General features: G+C 46.7%; 1 protein-coding gene across 1 annotated transcript; it reads right to left on the reverse strand.

Annotated features, from left to right (window-relative positions):
• Positions 1-18515: 18515 nt before the first annotated feature.
• On the reverse strand, positions 18516-22647 carry ADRB1 (adrenoceptor beta 1). The gene has a single exon (XM_025190686.2). The coding sequence runs from the start codon at positions 22419-22421 to the stop codon at positions 21132-21134; it is 1290 nt and encodes a 429-aa protein (XP_025046471.2). The 5' UTR covers positions 22422-22647; the 3' UTR covers positions 18516-21131.
• Between the last annotated feature and the right edge of the window lie 3816 nt (positions 22648-26463).

Genomic DNA, 26463 nt, shown 5'->3' on the forward strand with positions numbered 1-26463 from the left:
GGGGTGGTTTGAGGGGGGCAGCAGCCATGCATACTTGGATGCTGCTTGGTTTTCTTCTCATTCCCCTGACACTCAGGGGGCGAGGGGAAACTACACAGATTTCATTAATTACTTCCCTGCTCCTCCTCTCACCAGCCAGGAGAGAGAGAGAGGCCTACATACAAGGTATGTACTATAGCCTCGCTCTCTGATAGGGGAAAAAAGCAAGCAGCATCCCAGTATGCATGGCTGCTGCCCCTCCTGGCAAAAAAAACCCTCTTGCACAATGCCGTTACACCTATTACTTTTCAGGAAGAATGACATTGCACAAGAGCATTTTTCTTGTGCAAGAAGGGGCAGTGTAGACGCTCCTTCTTGCACAAGAGCCTCTTCTGAAAAAGACAGTGGCTCACTAGGTATGCACATGAGGCTCAGCGATATTCCACACAGCCTCATTTGCATATTACTCACGCAAGAAGCCACGAGTGTAGACCTAGCACTGCTCTCCCGAAATGGTGCCCTGGCTGGCTACTTTTAAATCCATTACTGGATGTCCAGGGATGTTAAAATGTTCCTCTACAGTAGCCATTCCCAACCTTTTCCAGATGGGGACCCATTTTGACAATTCAGGCAGACTTGGTGACCCACAGCAATTCAAAAATGGGGGGAGAAAGAGGAGCAGAGCCAGCTGCAGAGACACTTGGCGACCCTTTTGAAATGTAAGATCATGACCCATAAGTTGGGAAACCCTGCCCTACAGGTTTGTGTGTGTTACTATTCCTGATGTCTGATTTGTGTCTATTTATCCTTTGGCACAGAGACTGTGCAGGCTTGGCCAATATACATGGCAGAGGGGCAGACTAATGCGGCTATCCCTCTGAGACTTAGCTATGAAGTGGTTATTGATGCATATTAAATAAAATAAAGACTGCAGAGGATTAACTTGGCAAACTTTCTTCTGTCAGAGTGAAGTCCCTGTTACCATTCAGGGTTTAAACTGAAGAAGTGTAAATTGATACTTCACCTACTAGTTTAAGAATATTAAGCAGTTTAAGATGCGAAGGAGGAAATGAGAGAAAAAGAGTCACCGTTTTCTTATCTCGTTTAGATCCTAATGACTCGGAGCAGTACAGAAAACAATGCAAATCCGTTGCTTCTGCGTTCTCTTTAGAAGAATTACAAGCATGTAAAATTCTGTTCATTATTTTCTTCCTTAATTGACACTAAATAAGTCATTGAGCTTTGCCATGTGAGCTATCCACTGTCTATTACTAGGACAAACAAAAATTCCTCTCTTTGAGAAGTTTTCACTTTTCTATCAGATTTTATGCAATAATGTTTAGAATATAGGAGTAAAAAAAACCAGGCATTTCAAAACTGCCTGATCAACACAGATAATGGTTATTTTTCTCTTGCAATGCTCAGAATTGAAGAAAAGAAGTTGCGTAGAGTTCAGAGAATCACTCTACTTCCAGAGGCTTTATCTACAGAGGCCAGGGAGAAGATTATCTGCCTGAAGTGCTAATGGCATGCCTTTGACAACATCAAACCTTCAATTTACAAGGAGCCTTATAACAAAGACAAAGCATCTGATCCAAGGCCAGCCAATTTTAAGATGAAAATATATCAATTATGGATACATGCAAACTTCATACATCTATCTACTCCAAGGGGACATGTACTAAAACTTGTACACTGGTGGAATTGTTCCATAGTATATTAATGGAAGCAACACCTCACTGAAACACTTTTGGTCTTTTTATCACTGCATTCTTTACTTGTGAATAAGTGTTAATACTGGCCTGGGTTCTTGTCCCCAAAAGCTGATTTAGATATGTAAAATTGTGAATGCCTTATATATTACTCTCCTGTTAGTGGTGTCTATCAGTGCTGAAATAGACACTCATATTCATGAAAACCATGCAGCTGACCGATGGAAATAATTCTCATAGTTGTTCATTGTTCACAGACTTCAAATTACCTTAGCCTTAGTGTGTTATGTTGTCCTCTAGTGGCATAAGAACATAAGAACGGCCGTACTGGGTCAGACCAAAGGTCCCTCTAGCCCAGTATCCTGTCTACCGACTGTGGCCAGCATCAGGTACCCCAGAGAGGGTTGACCGAAGACAATGATTAAGCGATTTGTCTCCTGCCATCCCTCTCCAGCCTCTGACAAACAGAGGCCAAGGACACCATTTTATCCCCTGGCTAATAGCCTTTTATGGACCTAACCTCCATGAATTTATCCAGCTTCTCTTTAAACTCTATTATAGTCCTAGCCTTCACCGCCTCCTCTGGCAAGGAGTTCCACAGGTTGACAACACGCTGTGTGAAGAAGAACTTCCTTTTATTAGTTTTAAACCTGCTACCCATTAATTTCATTTGGTGTCCTCTAGTTCTTCTATTATGGGAACTAATAAATAACTTTTCTTTATCAGCCCTCTCCACACCACTCATGATTTTATAGACCTCTATCATATCCCCCCTCAGTCTCCTCTTTTCTAAACTGACAAGTCCCAGTCTCTTTAGCCTCTCCTCATATGGGACCCGTTCCAAACCTCTAATCATTTTAGTTGCCCTTTTCTGAACCCTTTCCAAGGCCAAAATATCTTTTTTGAGGTGAGGAGACCACATCTGTACACAGTATTCAAGATGTGGGCGTACCATAGTTTTATACAGGGGCAGTAAGATGTTCTGGGTCTTATTTTCTATCCCTTTCCTAATAATTCCTAGCGTCCTATTTGCCTTGTTGACCGCCCCTGCACTCTGAGTGGAAGTTTTCAGAGAACCTGTCCACGATAACTCCAAGATCTGTTTCCTGATTTGTCGTAGCCAAATTAGCCCCCATCATACTGTACGTATAGTTGGGGTTATTTTTCCCCATGTGCATTACTTTACACTTATCCACATTAAATTTCATTTGCCATTTTGTTGCCCAATCACTCAGTTTGGTGAGATCTTCTTAGAGTCCCTCACAGTCTGGAGTGGCTGGAGGAGCCTTTTATTGTGATGAGATAACAGAGTTACTCCTTCCATTCAAAAGCCTGGGCTGAAGGTCACCAATTCTGTTTCCACTGCTAACCCACTGAGGAATAATTACACAGATAATAATAATACTGAAGTGGTGCTTTTCGTCTGCATCATGGGGCAGGCTCACCAGCACAGTGCCTCCAGCTGGCTGCTTTGAGAGTGAGCTTGTTTGACTCATTGGATGCCTCCCTCTAGCTCAGTGTTTCTTAAACTCCGGTGGGTGTGCCATGGAGAACAGAATTAAAACTGGCCACCTTTAAAGGGGCAGGCAACTTTTTTTTGGCTCAATAGCTTTCCCCCGACCCATTGCTTCCCCCCTCTCCTCCCCGACCGACCTTTCCCTACCCACAACAAAAAATGCTTGGTGTTCCTCAAAAAAAAAAATTGTTTGGTGTCCCTTAGTCTTAAAAAGTTTAAGAAACACTGCTCAGCTCCCCATGTTTCTCTTTGACCACAGTATCCTCCAGCAGTGCCCACTCCAGTCTCTCTGCACCCCCTTTTGGGGGGGGCAGAGTTGTTTACTCCACTGCACACTCCAGGGTCCTCCCTAGGAGCCCCCATTTCTTCTCCCAGGAACACCCATTTCTCCTGTACCCACCTTGCCTCAGTGACCCACTGCCAGTCTTCATCTAGCTCCTGCCTCAGGGGCAAACTGCAGTCTGTAATGGCCACTCATCACTGGGCAAGGGTGTGGACCTGCTGCCTCTGCCTATCATGGCTGCCTCTCCACAGCCCAAGTTACCTCAGGTCTTGCTTCAGGTCCTGCAGCCTGAGAGCTTGGTTGGCCAGAGCCCTCTCTAGCCCTGCCTGCCTCAAAATAGCTCTTCCCTCCATGAAGCCTCCTGCTTCCCTAGCAGACAGATCCCTACTGCTCTCTGCCTAGAGCAGCAATCACTCCTTTCTCTTCCTCCAGGAGTCCTTCTTTATATAGCCCCCAGCTGGGCCCTCATTAGCAGAGCTGCCTCAGCTGGGGATTCACTCTCAGCCCTCACTCAAGGCTGGGGTTTTGCCCTTAAAGGGCCAGTGCAGGGCAAACACCCTGTCACAATGGCTATGTCTAGACTGGCATGATTTTCCGCAAATGCTTTTAACGGAAAACTTTTCCGTTAAAAGCATTTGCGGAAAAGAAATAAACCATCTTGTTAGTCTTTCAAGTGCTACATAGTCCTGTATTTTGTTTCAGCTACACCAGACTAACACGGCTACATTTCTATCACTATTCTAGATTGGCACGGACGCTTTTCCACAAAAGCACGTTTTGCGGAAAAGCATCCATACCAATCTGGATGCGGTTTTGCGCAAGAAAGCCCCAATCGCCATTACATAAAATAAAGACTTCAGAGCCCTGGCCTCTGTATGTTTTCTTAGGCACTTTATGCAGTTCCTAGTCACTCAACATTTTCTTTGGGTCAAATTCTGCAGATTTGTGTTTGTATTCAATGGAATCATGGCAGATTTAAGTCAGCGCAGAATCTGGCCCAAAGGAGTTTTTGCTCAAGTAGGGATGGTAGGATTTGTCACTTTCAAGTGGCAGAAACTACTGTTGCCCATGTACACCAAGCACAATACACGGGTTGAACCTCTGTGGTCTGGGACTTTCTGGCCTGGCAACATCCGTGGTCTGGCGGGCCCATGAATGTTGCTTAACCAGAGAGCCCCAGACGCAGAGATTTTCAGCGGCTGGGAGCTAAGGTGGCAGACTCCCGCAAGAAGTCCTCCAGCTAGACAGTATTTTGGCATCATTTCGAAATAACTGCCTCCTGTTTAGATACGGAGTAGAGTAAGTTATTTCGAAATAACGCTAGTTATTCTGACATAGTGTTGCTGTGTAGACGTACCCTAAGGCTACGTCTAGATTGCATCCCTTTTTCGTAAAAAGGATGCAAATTAGACATATCACAATTGCTAATGAAGCAGGGATTTAAATCTCCCGTGCTTCATTAGCATAAAAATGGCTGCCGCTTTTTTTCGGCACGGAGCTTTGCCGGAAAAAAGCACCAGTCTAGATGTGGACCTTGCGGAAAATAAAGCCTTTTCCGAAAGATCCCTTATCCCTTATAAATTTCAGCTCAAGCAGACATATCCACGCTAGGGCTAATGTGCCAAACACAGACATGTAGACATGGTGTGTGAGGGGCAAACCACCCCAGGACAGGCCCAGCATATCAGATGGGTACACGCGAGGGACACCTATACCTGCTTCCTGCTCATATCACAGCAGCCCCACACTAGCTTTTTGTGCTCCTAGAAAGATCAAAAGGAGTGCAGGACTGTCTCCTCACGCTGGAAATGTGCCTCCCACTCGACTGTGTACCCAGAGAGACACGCAGTCCCTGCTCCCTTCATCGATTTGAGGCTGTTCTAGTACCACAGTTACCACAATAGCTGAGCCTTTCACTCTCTTTGTTGTATTTAGACTCACAATACCTCTGGGGACAACAGCGGTGCCGTTTTCTCCATTTTACAGATGGGGCACTGAGGCATGGAGTGGCAGAGACTGTCGACCCTACACAGGGTGATCCAGGTGAGTGGTGGCTGGATCTGGGCATCCCGAAGGTTGATCCTCCTGTGCACATTCCACACAGCAAAGCCCTCTCTGCATTACTGCGCGCTCACTGTTCCTGCACTCACCTATGTGTGTCAGGGTTGGGGAGGGGTATCGCCTGGTTCTCAGTGCTGAGACCCTCTCTCATTGGTTCCTAATCACTTGTGTCAGTTATGGGAGAACTTGACTGTCCTTTGGGAGGAAAGGCAGACTGTGGGAAGGGCAGTGGAGGACTAAGACTACTTGTGTGGTTTAGCATGCAGCCTCGCCACAGAGGGGTTGGCTTCCAGCCCCAGCGAAATTACAGCCTGTGTTCTAACTGAGCTCCTCAGCTCAAGCACCTCCCAACCCAGGAGAGAGGTGTGGTGTGCATAGGCCTGATGTGATTTGCCTGAGGCAAGCCTATGGCACAGTGGAAGCTTGTGGTAGCTCTTGGACTTGACTCCTGCTCTCCCATGTCCTCAGAGGTGTGGGAACTTGGGGTGCTCTGTTGGCCCTGTGCCCAGGGTCCTGGCTTCCAACCTTACACGCTGGGGTCCTGGCTGCTGCCAGTAACCATGTGCCGGGGGACTCAGTGACCAGCCCCACACACCAAGGCTTTGCTCTTGGTAAGAGGGCTGAATTTCAGTGGTAAGAGGGCTGAATTTCAGCACCCCCACCCCACTTTTCTTAAAAATGTTCCCACGTCACTGCATGTTCTAGGCCAGTGTTTCTCAACCTTTTTTTGCTCATGGCCCCCTTCTGAGCCTCGTTTACCTCTGTGGCCCCCCTCATAGCCGCTGTTAGTTGGAAAAAAGGTACATAATTTACCTAATGTTCCGTTTTTTCCATGTGGCCCCTTAGAGGTAGGGTGTGGCCCCTGGGGAGCCATATGGCCCATGGTTGAGAACCACTGTCCTAGGCTAACTAGAAAACAGACAATCTAGCTAGGCAAGGCAGTGAAAAGGAAGCACAGAGGTGAAGTACTCATCCAAGGTCACAGAGCAGGTCCCTGACTTAGCCAGGAAGGGAACACAGGCCTTGTGGCACCCCGTCTAGGGCCTTCGCGTCCAGCTCACGTTGCCGTGGGTGAAGCACGTCTGCCATTTAAAAAACTGGTCTTTACACTCGTTGGGCCTCGCCCGCATAAGCTCACTAAATCAAGCATGACGAGTGAATATTTGAGGGAAGGCCAAACCAAGTCCAACCCTTGGGCCTCTCTCTGCCGATGTTAGACAGTGCAAGCTTTGTGGGACTTCTCCAAAGTTACGGGCACCACGACAAGAAGGAAGAGCTTCTTTTTATACCACACAATTGTGGTTTTTTATGAAGCCTGTATTGTGGGTCAGATCACTTTGCAACCTGATTGTTCCCTTCCCAGGGCTGGAGTCTTTAGGCTGTAGAGCTGGTCCTATGATTCTGCCTATCTTAATTGCTCTGTCACAAGGACAAATTCCTCACCAGAGGATGATTCGGTGTCTGTCTGCTCGGGGAAAACAGGGAAAGACGAACAGGGCGAAAGCAAAGGGCTTCCTTGGGTTGTCCCATCTGTGTATGGAAGCCAGGCCGTGGCCTTGAGGTGTGCCCCTCTATTCCTCCCAAGATTCTCTGGCGATGGAGGCTCCCTGGCCAAGGGCAGTTGTTGTGGCAGGTTTCCTCTCTACCACATAACAAGGCAAGGAGACTGAGGAGAATGTCCTTTCCTAGAACACCTAGCAACACCCCATCGTCCCGCCCGCTCCTAGGCTGACTGGAGCAATCTCAGCAGAGGTAGGCAGCTCCAGCAGGCGGATGGGAAGGAGTGGACGACTGACCGGAGGCTAGCAGTGCAACTTGCCACCACCAGCCAGCGCGACAACTCCTGACCTGACAGGAATGACAAACTATGACAGACGTCCCTGGGAGCGGGATCTGGCTCAGGACCACACTTCTGCAGCTGATCGCGCAAATTCTCGGACAGGCCGTACCTTGAGTTTAGAAACAACCGGGCAGACGCTGATTGTTCCACGGCAGCTCTTACGATGATTTCAGATGCCCTTGTGAGGGTTAAGAACTACACCGTGACTGCCCACATGTGGCAAACAGTAATGGTTAAACCTCAGCTATAGGCAAAGAATACGTTAAATGCCAGTTTTGTTCGTTGGCAACTGTGGGTGAGCTGGACAGACGCTGCAGATGGGCAATTAGAAGTGAGGTAGAGACCTGAATTCAAAACCTTGAGAACATTAGCGCCAGCCATTCCAAGGGCGGGGGGTGGAGGGAGGCAAAATGGGAACGTTGGGGCAGAACCTCAGAGGTACTTGGGCTCCTAACTTCCATTAATTTCAATGGTTGTTAGGAGCCTAGATGTGTTTGAGGACATGGGCCTGGGCTCCATTCTACACCAGCCGACAGGACAAAGCTGGCTTATGGAGGCACAACAGTGCATTTGACACCCCCAAGAAGGAAGTCTAGGGGTACCTCTTTGGTCAGTAATTATGTATCTCACTGACAGAAATGTGGCCATAGACTGAACCTGACTTTAGGAACTTGGGGGTGTGAACGAGGGGCAGAACTGGATCCATTATGTGTGCTTAGAAACCTTCATTTATAGCCATGGTTCGCAAACTCTTTGGCCAGTGGCCCACCCGGCTCAATGCAACCTTTTCCACAGACCACTAGCTGCTAATGGAAACTCACTGTTAATTATGTAATTACGCCCGAGCCATTTTGCTAGTGCTGCACATAGGGAGAACGGTTTATTTTAACCAGTAAGCAAGGAAATACTAATTGAAATGATTAAACAGATGAAGTGCTTTAACTTTGTCATGTTAGTTTACCAAACTTCATTTTAAATAAAGTAAAATATTAATTTATGTCCAACACAAAAGCTTTCAATGTTGTCTTTTATTTATGGCAGGGGTGGGGAACCTTTTTTGGGTCAGGGGGCCACTGACCCACAGAAAAATCAGGTGGGGGGCCACACAAGTGAGAAACACACAAGAAAACCCATCCAACCCCCTCCCAACCCTCACTGATGTGGCCTTCAACTGAAACGCTCATTCCTCTGGCCGGCCGGCCCCATAGGGAGGGGGAGAGAGAAGGACGACTGAGGTTCAGGGCTTCCCATAAGTCAGATTAACTCATCTGGGGTTCCAGAGTTAGTGGATTTTGTAGACACCCCCTAGGTGGGGGTGGGGTCAAAAATGAGGGGTTCAGTGTGCGGGACAGGGCTACCTACCCTGTATAGGGATGCAGGATCTGGATGGAATGTGGAGTGCAGGATGGGGCGAGGGTGTCTGGCCAGAGAAGGGGGGGGGGGGCATGAGCAAGGGCTGGGGGTAGGGTGTCTGGCCAGGGAAGGGGAGGGGGCCATGAGCAACGGCTGGGGATAGGGTGTCTGGCTAGGAGGGAAGGTGCAGGAGCAGGTTGAGGATGTGGGGTTTCGGGGAAGGGGGTGCAGGAGCATGGTGGGTTGCAAGGTCTGGGCATGAGGATGTGAGGGGCACTTACTTGCTTTTACACCCTGCACTGCTCTCAGGAGCCGTGTCCTAGGCATGGCCTCCTGCTGTTCCCAGATTCTGACCAATGGGAGCTGCGGGGAAAGCCTCCAGGCAGCAAGTCTGTGCGCTGCTGTTTCCCCAGTTGGGGGACGGGGGTGGCAGCGCACGAAGCTGCTTCTTCCCCACACCCAGATTGTGCAGCGAGGCTTGGGGGTTTCTTTCCCCCACACCCAGCAGGAAGCTGGCACTGGTGCTACAACATCACGGGGGGCACAAGGCTGAAGTGCCAGTGTGGGCTCCCCATTACAGCTGGAGGGAGGGGGGACTAAGCTCGAGCTGTGGACCACCTGCAAGATGTCTACGGACCCCAGTTGGAGAATCACTGACCTGAGCCTTATGCTCAGTTCCATGCCAGAAGGTCTTGCCTGGGTTTTCTTTGACTGTCTTATTCTTAAAAGAAGCATTCTCTCTCTCTCTCTCTTTCTCTCTCTCTCTCTCAGCAGTCATCAGCAGTTTTCATTGTTTTCCATTTAATGTTTGTGCTATTCTTCCCCTTGACCAATTATCATAGCAGGAGCATGACCAGACTATACACAAAAAGCAAATGAAAAGTAACTGCTTTAACAAATACCGAGTAAATTGGGACTCCTCTTCCCATTCTTGGCACTATACGGCGTCTTTCTGGAACTCTCACAGCATGTTCTATCTGCCACCTTCTAAAAGAACAATGTCTCACTGAGGCTATGTCTACATGGCGCTGGTTTTGTGCAAGAATTATGCAAATGAGGCTAAGTGTGGCATATTGCCGATCCTCATTTACATAATTAATGAGCGCAAGTGGCTTTTGCGCAAAAAGCAGCCGCTCATTAATTATGCAAATGAGGCTCAGCAATGTGCCACGCTCAGCCTCATTTGCATATTTCTTGTGCAAAACCAGAGCAGTGTAGACAAACCAGTGCAGTGTAGAGTCTGCAGTATGCCTGGACATGCAATGACACTAACACTCACTGGTCCACCAACGTGACTTGTGTTAACTCTTAACATTGAACAGAGACACTGTTGGCTTCCTTCCCGTATTTAGACTGTAAGCTTTCTGGGTCAGGAATATTGCATATACCTACAAGGCCTCACACATGAAGTCTACCTAGTCCCTGGGCTCAAGCGCCTCAGCTCCTGGCAGTGCCATGCCATTGAGGCTGCTGTTTCGAACTTGCTAGGTCAATCCCCCTTAGCAATGTACAGATCCTAAATTCCTAAGCAGGTTAGGCACTTAAGTCCCATGTTGTCTGTCAGTGGCTTTACACCAGTGATGGGCCACCTGCGGCTCGCCAGCCACGAGTAGCTCATTGGGGTTCCACCTGCAGCCTGCGCACCCCCCCCTCTGTTCCTTCCCCCCCGACCTCTCACACACTGGGGCGCCTGAGCCCCACGCTTGTCGTCTATCCCCCCTCCCTCCCAGCACTTTCGGAGCACGGTGAAGGGGCTGATTCACAGCCTGCAGGCTGTGGGAGACAAGGGGAGATGCAGGGACAGGGTGCGAATCAGCCCTGAACACATTCATGGTGTTCCGAAAGTGCTGGGAGGCGGGAGGGGAGGGGAGTGTAGGGCTCCGGTGAGAGGCTTCAGGAAGAGGGCAGAGGGGGGGGGGGAGTGGGCCACAGATGGAACCCCAATGGGCCACAGGCTGCCCGCCACTTTCAATCTGAAACAAAGGAGGGCCATGCATGAGGCCCACTCAATAGTCTTGGCTGCCCATCGCTGGTCTATGCTGCAGGGAAAAATCGACAGCTGGCCTGTGCCAGCTGCCTCAGGCTCCCAGCACCCAGGAGCTGTTTCCTTGGAGTGTAGACTTCCTGGCTGAGGCAGCCTGATCTCTGGGACCTTCCCACCTCCCACGGTCCTAGTGTCTGGGCTCCAACCCAAGCCTGGATGTCGACACTGCAGTTAAACAGCTCCTTAGCCTAAGTCAGCTAGCCTGCGCCATCTGCAGGTGTCTAACTGTTGTGTAGACACATCCAGTGAGGTCTGGAGTGGTGGGTCAACATAGAGGATGAAGAGAAAAGAGTGTCACGTGGCATAAAGTTCGGGGCCAAAGGATGGATCTGGCCTGCGGAGCTTTCCTCTTTGCTTGCTACAGTTCTAAGCACATAATTATTAACCATGAGATGAAACTAATTAAAAATGAGCCCCCATCAACTCCCTAGATCTGAACCTCCCCAAGCTCTGCCGGTGTTCAGATCCCACGTCAGAGAGTTTGAGTCTCTCTGTGAAATGGAATATGGACAAAGAGCCTGCCAGCCCAACGGTTGGTTTGCAAAGCGAATCTGTATGTTCCGTCACCCGTTAAATAACATGACCCAGGAACATGTAGGGGAATTTACATCACAAACACAATTGCATCCCACACACCTCTGGGGTGAGGTTCACTGTTCCATGTAGTGGCACTTAGACCACTCACAGAGAGAGAGAGAAAGAACGAGTTTGTTCTACAGCTTTAGCTGAGCGCCAGCCTGCTTTTAGCTCAAGCTGTAGCGGCTCATGCACAAGTAGTTGAAATGCCTGGGAGGTCTACAATGTACCTGTGTTTCTCACCTGTCCTGTAACTTGTGGCATCATTTATACCTGGCAAGAACAGATGTAAAACATTGGCTGGTGAGAATTCTCCCTTGAATTACATTGGCTGCATCACTTATACGTCCATTTTGCACACCTGAAAATGACAACACGAGGCGAAAGGTGCTGTCCAGTTGGGCCTGGTGTTATGCAAAGTGAGTAATGACCTCAGACTCAGACCCAGACTCAGGGTATTATCCGACCCCCGTAAAATTCAACAGGAAGACTCCCTTAGGTTGCATAAAACCGAGAACCCATCTTGCTTTTAGGAGTCACAATGTCAATATTCAGAGGCAGTGGAAATTAAAGGCTTTGTTGAAACAAACAATTTGCTTAATGAGATAATGGGAACGCTCACAGCCGCTGCTTTGAGAGCCTAACGGCTGAGGAAGGGGGGTTGTCAGTGTCGTTCCAGGTCATTTAAGAACCAACTTATATAAATCGTTAAGAAGTATTTCCAAACTAAAGGCCCAAATCAGATGGTCCATAAATGGGATGCGTCTATGAAAATGAAAAGCTCCAGTGATTTATACTGGCTGTGAACCTGGCTCAGATTTCTTTTAATGTGCATTAAACATGGGCAACATTTAAGAAATATTAAGATTTGTTCCAACTGTGTATCTCCTTATGGAAAAGTGTTTAACCAGCCTAGGGACTACAGAAGGGATAAAATTTTCTAGGTTTTTAGAGGCTATTTTATTGCTCTAGAGTATCCAACAGATTCATCCCTATTAAAATCTATTGGACATTTTTCATAAGGGTCATTATGTAACATCCAGCCAGTGCACAGTATACTGTTATTGTGTCCTCTGTTACTGTTGCTTGAAAGGTTCACCCTCCAGTTTTGCTGCATGCACACGCACCCCCCTCCCGACATAGTTTAGCAGCTTGAGCTTATTGAATCAGGTGAGTGAAGCTTCTGTTGTTATCATGGCTGTTTCTATTTAGACAGACAGACATTGATGTACAATTTTTGTTTTGATCTTTTGCTTAAGGCAATCAGAGCAAGTCTGCTGTCGATCTTACGTTATCCATGATTATTTACATAAAGACAAAGAATACTTACTTCCTCCTTAGACATTTTGGTACTTGGCTCCCTCTGAATGCGAATCAGTGATGCAGACCGAAAATTATCCTGAAGGGCAGTGTGCTTAACATTATTCTAGGAGCTTGCCTTACTGTGGGGGTTTTTTTTTCAAACCAAAAATTTTGACCAACAGGAGTGAAACTGAAATCACATGAAGAGAGTATATATGTGTGCATGGGAATTTACTTCATTCCAGTGGCTGATGTAGCAGAACTATTTTTAGGTGTAATCCTTCAACAGAACGTCTTCTCCTTTCTGAATAGTACAAAGCTGGCTGCAAGTCAAAGGGTAATAATTTTCCATCATATCACCTACCAGACACTGACAAAACACCCATTATTTTACCTACATAACACCAACCATTGTTTAGCAGTTAACATTTTCAGTGAATGCTTTTAATGGGATTAATTGCTCCGGATTCATTAGTGAAGGCCACTTGCTGTTGATGACAATGAACCTTTCTGGGGCCATTGCTTAGTAGCTCTCATAAAAGATTAGATTATAAGGGCCACATTTTGACTCCAGTGGTTTTGCGTGAGCATAGCAGAGGATAGACTCTGGCCTGAAGAATGCTTGTGATGTTAGTTCATGACTGCACAGTTTCCATCACTGCATGTTGATATGTTACAGGGAAGAAGTAAGTACATGCCAGCAGCTAGGAAATAACAATAAATTCGGAAAGTGTGCAGGACAAGGGAGGTTGGAACAATAAAAACATTAAAGTTATTAATAAACCTTCAACTTCAGAAAGGCTTGGAAAAAAGATAAGCAAGTTGTCTTCTATATTTGAACACAGTTGCATGCCAAATGAAAGGGATGGTGTTTGTTACAGAGTCAGTGATTGCTTTCAGAAACAAACTATCACGGTGAATTCTTTGCGCACTGTGGATGATGCTAAGATCTAATTCTCCCACTTACTGTATCAGATGTAGTTGGTTGCAACTATTGCTTACTATTGGCCTGTGCAGGTACCAGGGCTATATGTTATTACTTGATGAAATGGCAGAATAGTGCACACTTTGGGCCGGATTTTTAAAAGTTATTCAGGTGCCTAAAGATGTAGATAGGTGCCTTGTGGGATTTCAAAAGTTGCCAGGCACCTAACTTTCACTGGCACCTATGAACTTTTGAAAATTCCCTAAAATGCCTATCTTTAGGCACTTGACTACTTTCAAAAATCCAATCCCACTCTCCTAACTTGTCTACAATGTTTTAGATTCACAAGAAATGCAGGATCTGGTTCCCTTATACTTCTGACTGGCAAAAAGCAACTATGGTCAGGCCCAAATTTTTAAAATCAGAGACCTAAAGTTAGGATTCTAGATTTACATGTTGTAGAGCGCCTAGGACAGCAACATGGCCACCCGCTGACCCAGAAGAGGCAGCACCCTCTATGACCTCTTGTTGGGCGGGTCCAGCCACACCTAGCCCCACCCACAGGAAGTCAGAGGGCGGGGCTGGGACTATAAGAGCCACAGGCTCAGTCAGCGCCAGGCAGCTGAGCCAAGCCCTGAACCCTGCAATGAAGGCCTTGGCTGTGCTGCCCCTAAACCCCTGCCAACCCTAGAGCTCTGGCCTGGCCTGCGGAGATACTGGCTGCTGCCTGAACCCATACTGACCCTGCCTGGACCTGTGCCAGGCACCGATGACTGGGCTGGCCCACCTGGAACATTGCCTGAACCAGAGCCCATGGACACCCTGCCAGCCCTGCTGTTGCCCAAGGCTCTGCTGGAACATTGTCAGAACTGGGTAGGCCTGCCGGAGGAGAGGGGGGTTTGGAAAGCAGCCCAGGGACAGCCGACCCTGGGGCGGCTAAGGAAAAGGAGGTCGGCTGAGCAGTGCATTGCAGCCTGGACCACCGCTGACTCTTGACTTTGTCGGTGTGTAATGGCCTGGATCCCTGCCAACCTATTGGCTGCAAGGCCACCACTGTCAGGGCCCTGGGCCAGGACGTGTTGGAGTATGGAGGGCCTGTGTCCTCCTGCCTTTTGAGTGGCAGGTTCCCTCCTGTGGGGCAAAACCCCTTGCGCTCGTTGGCTCTCCCAGAGTGAGGAGACCTGACCCCCTGCCTGGCTGGGACCCAGCTAGAGCTTTGATCGCTGGACAACTGGTCAGAGACACTTGTCACCCTGACTCAGGGCTGCACCTTAAACTGTGAACTGGTGACTATTTGTATTAACCCTGTGTCTGTCTGTCCGCCCGCCCTGACCCCGGGCTGTGCCTCACAAACTGTCACTCGGCCAAGGCATGCCTCATGGGCACTCTAGGGAGTCAGCGGTGCCCCACCCACTGACATAGGACCCTTTACACAGGTACATACTTAGAGAGAAGTAGTTTAATTTTCAAAAGCACTGAGCACCCCAGGAAGCCAAGGGGAATCACAGGCACTCGGCATCTTTGGCACACAGACTACTTCTAAGTGCCTCAAATTTAGCAGTTTATTTAGACATCCTGGCCTGACAATTTGAGCCATGGTGGATACAGTCTGTATTCTTAGAGTAGATTCTTTGTTTTATCTGTTTCTCCCTTCCCTTCAGGTCTCTAGTCTTCTGTTACTTAACTTTTCTGTGCAAGTGGGTGGGTGGGTGGGTGCGTGTCTCATGTTTGTACTCTCTTACAGCTGCAACTCCTACTGTTAATCCCCAGCTGATTTTCTTCAAAGAAATATTCATCCTGAATGTTGGACTCATTGCTCTCAGAGTATCGCAGCTGTGTGGTAATCTTTTTAATACGAAGAACCGATTGTGCTAAGACAGCTAGCCATAGTCTTCCCTTCTTCAGCCACATGCTCACCATATCTCTTGCTTTGCTCTCTGTAAGGTTATTATGCTATTGCCTTTTTCACACTGGATCTAACTGAGTCAGGTTGGGGGATGAATTATTTTTATATGTTTAATCCTTAAACAAGCAATAGCTTTCAACCAATCAGATGCCACCTTAGTTCTAAAAACTGCAGTTTCTACCTATGTCCTGTCAGGTCATTTCTGATAGGTTAGAACACAATGACCAAGTCCTGATCACTTAACTCATACAAGTGGCCTCATTATAGGCAATGGGCAAAATTCATCTTCTATGTTACTCCAGTGACTTTGAGGGTGTTACATTGGACCAAATTCATCCTCGATTAATGTATTTGGCCAGGAAAAGCAAGCCAAATCGTGTTCTGGTCCTAAAATCTGCCATTGAAATTCCTCAATTCAGCAAAGCACTTCTTCATATGCTTAACTTTAAATGCAGGAACAGACCCATTGACTTCAGTGAGATGACTCAGATGCCTGAAGTTAAGCATATGCTAAACTGCTTTTGCTGGATCAGGATCTCTGTCCATTAGACAGATCCTTTTCCACGATGGCAGAATACCAAAAAGTCACTCTTCTACAGGTTGAACCTCTCTAATCCGACGCACTCAGTATCTGACTGGTGCCAAACTAGAGACTTTGCCGAACAATGGGAGGTCAATATTGTCTAGCAGCATTATATTTATTTAAAATATTTTTACCTCGCCTCTCTATTTAAAATATTCAAGGCGGCTTATAAAATTTTTAAAACACACACAGACATATATAAAAGTAAAATACAGGACCCCAAAGGGGGAGGAACATAAAACCTGCTAAAACACCTCAAAAGGAGGGACACATACAGGTTGGGGGATGAATTATCAATAAAAGCATGGGTATAAAGTGTACCAACACTTCCACTGCTTACTGGGCTCTTAAAAGTCATTGAGATAAATTAGAGCTAAATAACTGCACAGAACACTGAGGCTGTCTACACTGCACAGTTATTTCGGAATAAACTATTCTGCAATAGTTATTCCGAAATAGCTTATTTCAAAATAGCACGTCTACACTACAGGGAAGCCTCAGTTAGTCTGAGGCAGGCTTCCCTGATAGATGTGCTTTCTCAATTGAGAGCCTCAGGAGGAATAACTTAGAATGGCCCTGGTGAGGGGCTATTTCGAAATAGCAGCAGTGGAGCGTCTACATGCGCCTTATTTTGAAACAGCTATTTTGGAGTAGGCGTTATTTCTCGTAGAATGAGGTTTACAGAAGTCGCAATAAGCCATCTGTTATTTTGAAATAACAGAATTGCTGTATAGACGCTTGCATAGTTATTTCAGAATAATGTCCATTATTGCAAAATAACTTTGCTTTGTAGACATACCCTGAAAGCAAGAACTGGTGGCTTTAAACAAACTTTATGGGCCCATCGGAAACTTGGCTACACCCATGATAAGTGGGCATCTAACTAAAATCATGCTGGACCACAACTGTTGCTGGAATAGAGGTTCAACCTGTATCTAGATCATATATAAAATCATCACATCCTAAATTAGTCAGCTGGAGTCAAATTTTGCCCTTGGTTATATCTTTGCAATTCTACTGACCTTTCTGGAAGAGCAGGGGTACAACTGCAGGCAGAATTGAATGCTTGGATTTAAATACACATTATTAGGTGATAGAATATATTTCAACTGGCAGCTAAGCGGTCTTCATCTTGGCATTTCGGTAGCCCATTTAATTTGCTAGGGGAAAATCATTAACTGTAATTCAGATCTTAACACTAATTATGTCAATGGCAAAACTACCTTCTAAAGGCTCTTTAATTAGAATCTGCATAATAAGCATTAACTTCTTGCAATATTAAAAGCACTTTATATAGAAGAACGATCCTGAATTTTTAAACATAAGGGGTTGGCTTGTTTCTTGATAAATGGACTATCAAAAATGTGCTCCCAGATCGCTGATTGCAAAGTTCACCACATCTCGGAGTGGAATAGCACTAAAAATGGATTAATTTTTATTCCTCACCTGACATTCAAGAGGTGTTTCACAATCTCTAGCAGTTGGTCTTTTTGTTGCTTGGTTTGCCATGACAACAAATATTTCATTACTCCAAACTGACCTATCTTAATAAAATGCACCATTATGATACAATGTAAAAAATGCTGGATTATGACAGAGTTCTCTATTAAAACAAAAAACAGCACTATGTAGCACTTTAAAGACTAACAAGATGGTTTATTAGGTGATGAGCTTTCGTGGGCCAGACCCACTTCCTCAGATCAAATAGTGGAAGAAAATTGGCATGACCATATATACCAAAGGATACAATTTTAAAAAAAAGAACAAATATGAAAAGGACAAATCAACTTTCAGAACAGAAAGGGGATGGGGAGGGGGGGAGGTAAATGTCCGAGAGCTAATGATATTAGAGGTGATAATTGGGGAGGCTATCTTTGTAATGGGTAAGAATTAGTGTCTTTAAGATCTAGGCGTAAAGTGTCAAATTTAAGCATGAATGACAGTTCAGAGGATTCTTTCAAGTCTGGTGTTAAAATGTCTTTGAAGCAGGATGCAGGTAATCAAGTCGTTGAGACAATGCCCTTTCTGGTTGAAATGGCAAGAAACTGTTTTTTCTTTGTGATCCTGTCTAATATCTGTTTTGTGGGCATTGATTCTTTGGTGAAGTGTCTGAGACGTTTGTCCAATGTACAGAGCAGATGGACACTGCCCACGAAAGCTCATAACCTAATAAACCATCTTGTTAGTCTTTAAAGTACTACATAGTCCTGTTTTTTGTTTCAGCTAGACCAGACTAACACGGCTACATTTCTTTCTCTATTCAAGACATACATTACAAATCTGAATCTGCCACCCTTGTTCTCTCAGCACAACTTTACTCATATGCAGAACTCTGAAGTTCATGGAGGTACCAGTGTGACTAGTCCTTATGTGAATGAGGATAGCAGAATCAGGCCCCAATCAAATCCTGTGCTAAGGGTAACATACCACCAAAAACAAGGGCTACACATGTTTTGCTTTATTCACAATATATAATTATTTAAGCTACAGAAAGTCTACCTTAAAAAAAAAAAAAGTCACCTAACTTGTATGATAAAGGGCCTGATCCAAAGCTCATTGAAGTCAACAGAAAAGATCCCCATTAACTTGTATGGTCTTTAGATGTGATCCACTGAATAGAAACCACTTACAGGTCTGGTCCTGTGCCTATTAAAGACAAGGGCAATACTCCATTGATTCTAATGTGTGCAGGATCAAACTCAAGGTGAATTTTGCTGTAAAGTCTTTTTACACTGCAGTAGAATGAAAGTCCGGAATTGGACTCGAACCTCCAGTTAGATATCCTGAACTCAGTGAAGACATCCATCAACTTCAATGGGAGTAATTTCTGACCCCTACAGAACAGGGACTTGACCCTGCTCTCTCTGAAGTCAATGACAAAAGTCCTTAGGAGTTCAGCGGTACAGGATCAGGTCCCATCTGTCTGAAGTGAAATTATTCTAAGAGGAAAACAGGGTTGTAAAAAGGTAACTGGTTACTCACTAACCAGTTAACTGCAGGTGTGAGACTGCACCAGCATAGCCAGGCCCACTGCACCATGCTGCATGGTTAACCATACAGTTCCACTGGTGAACATTTTAAATGGTATTTTACATCCCTAGAAGGTAATTGACTTAATGATGGAGAATAATACATAAGGTTTCTACTAGACAGTTTTTGGATTTCAGACCAAATAGGATGAAAGAGTTTTATAATTTTGCATAGTAGGTGGCCTGACTCCCAGTCCAACACACTTAACAGTAAGGACTGGTACAACCAATTAGGCATCATTAATGAAAACTAGTGTGTTTCACAGGCTTGTTTTAGCCAGTAGTTGAAGGGAAGTGGGCAGCTCTCACTGTAACAGGAACACAACCTTGTTTGGTCTAGAAAGCATTTTTTAAAAACAATATTGTGTCAGGAAAAGCCATTGGACAGGACCGTATCATTAATAGGATCCATGTTTCGGAGCAAAATAAACTTTGTTCTTTTCATTCTAGTTGGGTATCCCATCAGAAGCTAGACAGAAACGCTGTACATGCGCTGCTTGTGATGCAATGACATTTATTGCACATAGACCGATTACTCCCACAGTAGTAAATTGCACCAGAGTATAAATACATTATAAAACACACAAGAGGAAAATGGAAATAACACACGGGTGATAAAATAACAGCAGATTCACACGGGCAGTTGGACGTAAAAATAAAAATACCCTTAAGATACTTTAATTTAGAATATAGATACATTTACAGTACCTTGATAAAATATTTAAAATAACTCTCTCAGTAAAATTGTAACATAGCAGACAAGAACTGAAATAGATTTAGGATTTGATGTTATTTTAGCCTTGTTTTATTTGTAACTCGATTTTTTGTGTGTGCAAGTAACATTCAATTCACTTTGCAATTCTCAACACTGTGCAAAAAAAAACAAAAAAACAAAAACAAAAAACCACCCCGGTTGCTGCTGCTTTTTTTTAAATGTGCAGTAATTTTAAAAAAGGAAGTTACACAAGGAATTCATTTTTACTTTTCATCTTTAACTACAAAGACCAAACTGCAAAAGGCTCAATGTCTGGGGTGGGATTTTTTTTATATAAAATACTAATAGTGATACATAAATAAGCTGTTTAATATAAACACGTCTTGTTTCCGCTGTACAATATGCACAGTTTGAGGTAGAAGTTTCTCAGGCTGGTTGCTGTTGTCTGGCAAGGGAAGATAAGTACAAAAACCACCAGTTTGCTGGTTCAGAAGAAAAAAGCAGGAGAGGTTTGTGCAAAATACAAGTATATTAATGTTCAATGTGATTTATTTATTCATATCCACCTTGGATAACGGGAGAGCCCAGCTACCAAGAGCTTCAAATACAACTTGCCAGATCACAAATACACTTTCAAAAGGGACTTTCAGTTCAATTTGTAAAAAAAATAAAAAAATGCTGAGTCCCTGGAGTCCTCAGGGACTTTAATGAGATTTTTCGGCAGTCGGTGCTTATTAAAAGCAGGCTCTTTTCCTCTGTATGAGGCTAAGTGGAGCTCCCAGGAGCAGGGACGGGACAGCTGATAGTTCTAAACTTTGAAGCAAGGTTAGTAACGGATCGATGCTGCCTACACTGATGGCCACAGCAAATTCCCAATACTTCCATGCCTCAGCATCAGTTCCCCTCCCCCCGCAAGTGTAGCTCTCAGAAAAACTGAACCTATATTCTTACCTCCTTTTGAAATTATTTCCCCCTAACCACCAACCTTTAGCTCTTCACAAAAAGAGAATAATCATCCAAATGGGTTTGAGAGTCGGTTAATTTCCTTTGTTCAGTGGTCAGTGGCCTCCCATTTGCTTTTACTTCAGATGAGGTATGCTGCATACACATTCACCTGCTTTTAGTTCTAGGTGAACACAGTCTCTCTCAGCTGAGAGAGATCAGTTTGGTTCGGTGTTTATTAACCAGACTCTTGGTAGTTTTGTCTTTTTGCTCCTGTTCATTTCCCTGCCAGTCTTTCTTTATGCTCTGTGTCCAGCGCACACATCCCTCTGCTCCCCTCCCCAACTCAAAACAACCCCTTCTCCTTATACCTTGGATTCTGAATAGGAAGTTTTGCTATTCCTCTCCTCCAGACTTGAGTCACTGCCTCCCTGCGTACCTCCATTGCATTCAGACCACGTCCCTCCCAGGCTGCGCTCGGGGGTGCCCAAAGTATTGATAAAGTTCCCTGCATATCGGGAGAGCTCCCCAGAACTGGCGTGCAGCCTCCTGTCAGCTTTCCTGGGGCAGCAGAGCAGCCTCTTGAAGGCCTTGCGGAAGTCGGGGCTGCGGCAGTAGATGATGGGGTTGAACGCCGAATTGGCATAGCCCAGCCAATTGAAAAAGACGAAGAGCTGGTCTGGCACCAGGTTCCTGTTGAAGACCTTAACCACGTTGACCAGGAAGAAGGGGAGCCAGCAGAGGGTGAAAACCCCCATAATGATGCCCAAGGTCTTGAGGGCTTTTTGCTCCTTCAAGGCCAAGATCTTGGAGGTCCTTCTCCTGCTGGTTCGGCCATTGCCCAGGATGGGCAGGTGGTGGGGTTGGGATTGAGACTGGGCATGAGGCTGGGGGTGGCTGCAGTAGAACCTGCCTTCGCACTTGTCTATCTTCCTCATCTGCTCCTTGGCCTCCCGGTAGACTCTGATGTACACGAAGATCATGATGAGGAGGGGAATGTAGAAGGAGATAACGGAGGAGGCGATGGCATAGGCCCTGTTGGTGACAAAGTCACAGCAGCCGGGGTCCTGGTAGCAATCCAGAGCTTGAGGATCACGATCCCGCCACCAATGCATCATGATGGGCAGGAAGGAGACCAGGGCGGAGATGGCCCAGACCGTGCAGACGATTCCCTTGGCCCGGCCCTTGGTCATGAGGCTCTGGTAGCGGAACGGCGAGGTGATGGCCAGGTAGCGATCGATGGCGATGACGCACAGGGTCTCGATGCTGGCCGTCACGCACAGCACATCCACCGAGGTCCAGCACTCGCACAGGAAGGAGCCCCAGAGCCAGCGGCCCCGCACCACCAGCGTGGCCCCGAAGGGCACCACCAGCGAGCCCATCACCAGGTCGGCGCAGGCCAGCGAGGTGATGAAGAGGTTGGTGAGGGTCTGCAGCCGCTGCGTGCGCCCGATGGCCGCGATCACCAGCCCGTTGCCCACCACGATGAGCAGCACCATCAGGGCCAGCAGCAGCCCCATGCTCACCGCCCACTGGTGGGACAGCTGCTCCCCGAGCAGGTGCCGGCTGCCCGGCAGGGTGGGCGCGCTGCTGGGGGGGCCGGGCGGCGGGGGGCTGGAGCGGTTGCAGTCCGGGGAGAGCCAGCCCTCTCCCATGGCTGGGCCGGCTCAGGGCAGCAGGGCTGGCGGCATGAAGGCGAGGCGAGGGGCTCTCGCAGCCGCCGCTGGAGCGATCTCCCGGGCGCTGCCGCCGCGCGGAGCCAGCAGCATGGTTCTGCGCGCCCCGCGCCGGGCTCCTGCGCCCCGGCCCCCTTGCGCGTCAGGCGCGGCGCAGCCAATGGCACCGAGCAGCGGCCGCACCCACCGGCCGGCCCCGCCTCCGCGCACCCCTGCCCGGGCATGGCCCAGCCCCCCTCCCCCGCGCGGGGGAAGTCTCTGCGCTCTCGCTGCAAAGCTCCCCCGCCCCTCGGAGCGCCCTGCTGCCCAGACTTCCAGCCCCGCGCTCCTCGCCGCGCTGCTCGGTGCAGGGGACCCGGCGGAGCCACGGCTGCTGCGAGGCGCACCGTCTCGGCGACGAAGAGGAGCAAAGGCTGCGGGCAGCAAGCTCTCAGCGGCACCCTCGCCGACACGGGCCAAGGGCCCCGCGCAAGGACCGGGCTTCGCGTCCTGCGGCGCGTTAGATATGAGCCGCAGCAGCGCAGTCCAGCAGCCGAATTCAGCAGCCGCGCTGTGCTTGGGCTTTATTTCTCCGCCGCGGCTTTATAGGAAGCCAGGAAAGCGCTGTCCTGTCCGGGTTCAGTTGTAATATCCCACATAAGAACGGGCAGACTGGGTCAGACCAAAGGTCCATCTAGCCCAGTACCCTGTCTGCCAACAGTGGCCAATGCCAGGTGCTGGCGAGGGAATGAACAGAACAGGGAATCAGCAAGTGATCTAGCCAACAATTAGAGTAACTTAAAATTTCTTATGGTACTGTCCTACTGCAACCCTGTCCCTGCTAGTTCTTTAAACAGCAAAAGCCATCATGGACCTAAACTAAGCCAGCTCTTGCTGGAGCTGTGCACCAGGGTGCACCCACTTTCACCTCTGGATCCCTCTGTTGCCCATTCCCAGCCTGACAAACAGAGGCTAGGGACAGGATTCCTACCCATCCTGGGTAATAAGCATTGATGGATCTAACCGCCATGAATTTATCTAGCTCTTTTATGAACCCTGTTAAAGTCTGGGTCTTCACAACATCCTCTGGTAAGGAGTTCCACATGTTAACTGTGCGCTATATAAAATACTTCCTTTTGTTTGTTTAAAACCTGATCCCTATTGATTTCATTGGTGATCCCTAGTTGTGTTATGGGAGGGAGAAAATAACTTCCTTATTCACTTTCTCCATATCAGTCATGATTTTATAGACTTTAGGGTATGTTTACACTGCACAGTTATTTCGGAATAAACTATTCTGCAATAGTTATTCTGAAATAGCTTATTTCAAAATAGCACGTGTACACTGCAGAGAAGCCTCAAAATTAGTCCGAGGCAGGCTTCCCTAATGTAGACTTGCTATCTCTAAGGAACAACTTTGGATGGCCCTGGTGCAGGGCTATTTCAAAATAGCAGCAGTGGAAAATCTACACATGCCTTATTTCGAAATAGCTATTTCTCATAGAATTATGTTTACAGATTTTGGAATAAGCCATCCATTTTTTCGAAATAACGGAATAGCTGTGTAGCTGCTTGCATTGTTATTCCCGAATAACGCTAGTTATCTCAAAAGAACGGTGCAGGGTAAACGCACCCTGAGTCTTCTAAATTTAGGTCTTCATGAATAAACATTTATTAAGATGAAATGTTCACTTTGAATATTGGACCTGATCCAAATGCCACTCGAGTCAAGGAGAGGCTTTCTGTTAACTTCACTGGGCTTTGGATCACCCTTTTCACTCACCACCCAAGCCCTGAGTTGAGTGGTCTCTAATTCCCCTGGAATGGCCGGTATCATCAACATCAGAAGCTGCAGCAGGAATGCAATTCCCTGCATTGTTTTTGCTTTTAAGTCATGGCACCAAGCCTTGCAGAGGAAACACAGACCTCAGAATCTGTGTCTCACAGTTCCTTACATGGCCGGTGTTGCACTTTAGTATTGAATATCTGCACAATGCTCTGGAAATGTAGCTAACTGTGAGCGACAAGTGTTATTATTGTAAAACAATAAGAAAACCCCTTGCTAAAACAGAGCTCCTGTAGAGTCTCTCCCGCATACTTGTCGTTTGATTTTTTGTTTTAAGGGACAAATATGCTAGGAGCGAAGTACAAAGTGGGAGCAACCCACTCAGCCATGGCAGATGTATCAAAGACCTTTCAAACCCGCGCAAGCTATGAAACTCTGCAGCTTAGCATGACTAAGAAAGGGAAGGCACAAGCAGACTCAGCACCTCTGCTTTAAAGCAGACTTCAGCAGGGAGGGCCAGGATTTGATCATCTCCCCACCCTCCGGTCACACCTACTGCTATACCTCACAGGGACTGTGTAAATTCTGCTGTGCAGTTGGAGATGGTTTTGTCCTTCCCAAGCCCTGCATGACTCTCCATCCCAAGTCTTGTTTATTCTGGCTTAGAATCATAGAATACTAGGACTGGAAGGGACCTCAAGAGGTCATCAAGTCCAGTCCCCTGCCCCCATGGCAGGACTAAAGACTGTCTAGACCAGCCCTGATAGACATTTATCTAACCTACTCTTAAATATCTCCACAGATGAAGATTCCATAACCTCCCTGGGCAGTTTATTCCAGTGTTTAACCACCCTGACAGTTAGGAACTTTTTCCTACTGTCCAACCTAAACCTCCTTTGCTGCAGTTTAAGCCCATTGCTTCTTGTTCTATCCTCAGAGGCCAAGATGAACAAGTTTTCTCCCTCCACCTTATGACACCCTTTTAGATACCTACAAACTGCTATCATGCCCCCCCTCAGTCTTCTCTTTTCTAAACTAAACAAACCCAATTCTTTCAGCCTTCCTTCATAGGTCATGTTCTCTAGACCTTTAATCATTCTTGTTGCTCTTCTCTGGACCCTCTCCAATTTCTCCACCTCCTTCTTGAAATGCGGTGGCCAGAACTGGACACAATACTCCAACTGAGGCCTAACTAGCGCAGAGTAGAGCGGAAGAATGACTTCTCGTGTCTTGGTCACAACACATCTGTTAATGCATCTCAGAATCATATTTGCTTTTTTTGCAACAGCATCACACTGCTGACTCATATTCAGCTTGTGGTCCACTATAACCCCTAGATCCCTTTCTGCCGTACTCCTTTATCTTTATCTTTATCTTTATCTTTATCTTTATCTTTATCTACTCAGGTTTAGCACCCTTTCTCCTGATACTTTATGCATAGAGGTAGGGGGGTGGGCGACAGAACATCTTTCTTTCCCTCCCCCCTTCTCTCCTATTTATTTCGAGTTTCCTTATCCTCTAATCATAACTCCGGTCATCTGAAGAAGTGAGCTGTGCCCACGAAAGCTCATGATACCATCTACATGTTTTGTTAGTCTATTAAGTGCTACCAGACCATTTCCTTGCTGTTTTTATCTAGATAATAGGTTATATACAGACTCCAGTCTTGTTCACAGCTACGGCCTCCATGCTATTCTGTCATAAATAGGGACTCATTGGGTCTTATTTACATGTACACCTTTTTACAATGCTTGGATGTTGGAAAAATGGCCTGAAGGTGGCGAAGGGGTAAATATTATTTACTCCTTCTTGAAACCCTGTTGGCATTTCCAGCACAGTGGAAAGAAGCCTTTATGTGAATCTGTGAATGAGAATCCAGTCATTTGTTTTTTAATCACCCATGTGTACTACATCATTTGCTAGGCCTTTTACGCTTCCCCCAACCAACAAGGGAGCAATTTAAGTCTTTATTTTTCTCCATCTCTATTTATTCTAAGGCTGTGTCTTTGTTTAACAGTAGCCATTTAAAACAACCCGCTAGGTAGACAGGGTCACGACCTGGGGGTGACTTATTTATGTACTTATTTACATGCTATTTAATCCTGACTGAATGGCCAAGCCAGCTCAGATCTGCTCACTACTTCCTCCCACACACACACCTTCCACAGTGCTCCTGTGAACTTTGGCCTGCTGCTCTGTCAGCCCAGCTCTGGGCCTTACAGCATCTTGCACCAAACAGAGCAAACAGCATCCGAA

This window comes from Pelodiscus sinensis, chromosome 8 (assembly GCF_049634645.1).
Source record: "Pelodiscus sinensis isolate JC-2024 chromosome 8, ASM4963464v1, whole genome shotgun sequence".
Classification (NCBI taxonomy): Eukaryota; Metazoa; Chordata; order Testudines; family Trionychidae; genus Pelodiscus; species Pelodiscus sinensis.

Bases quoted from the DNA above. Each gene is read 5' to 3' on its own strand.
- ADRB1 (XM_025190686.2), bottom strand. From the start codon at position 22,421: ATGGGAGAGGGCTGGCTCTCCCCGGACTGCAACCGCTCCAGCCCCCCG.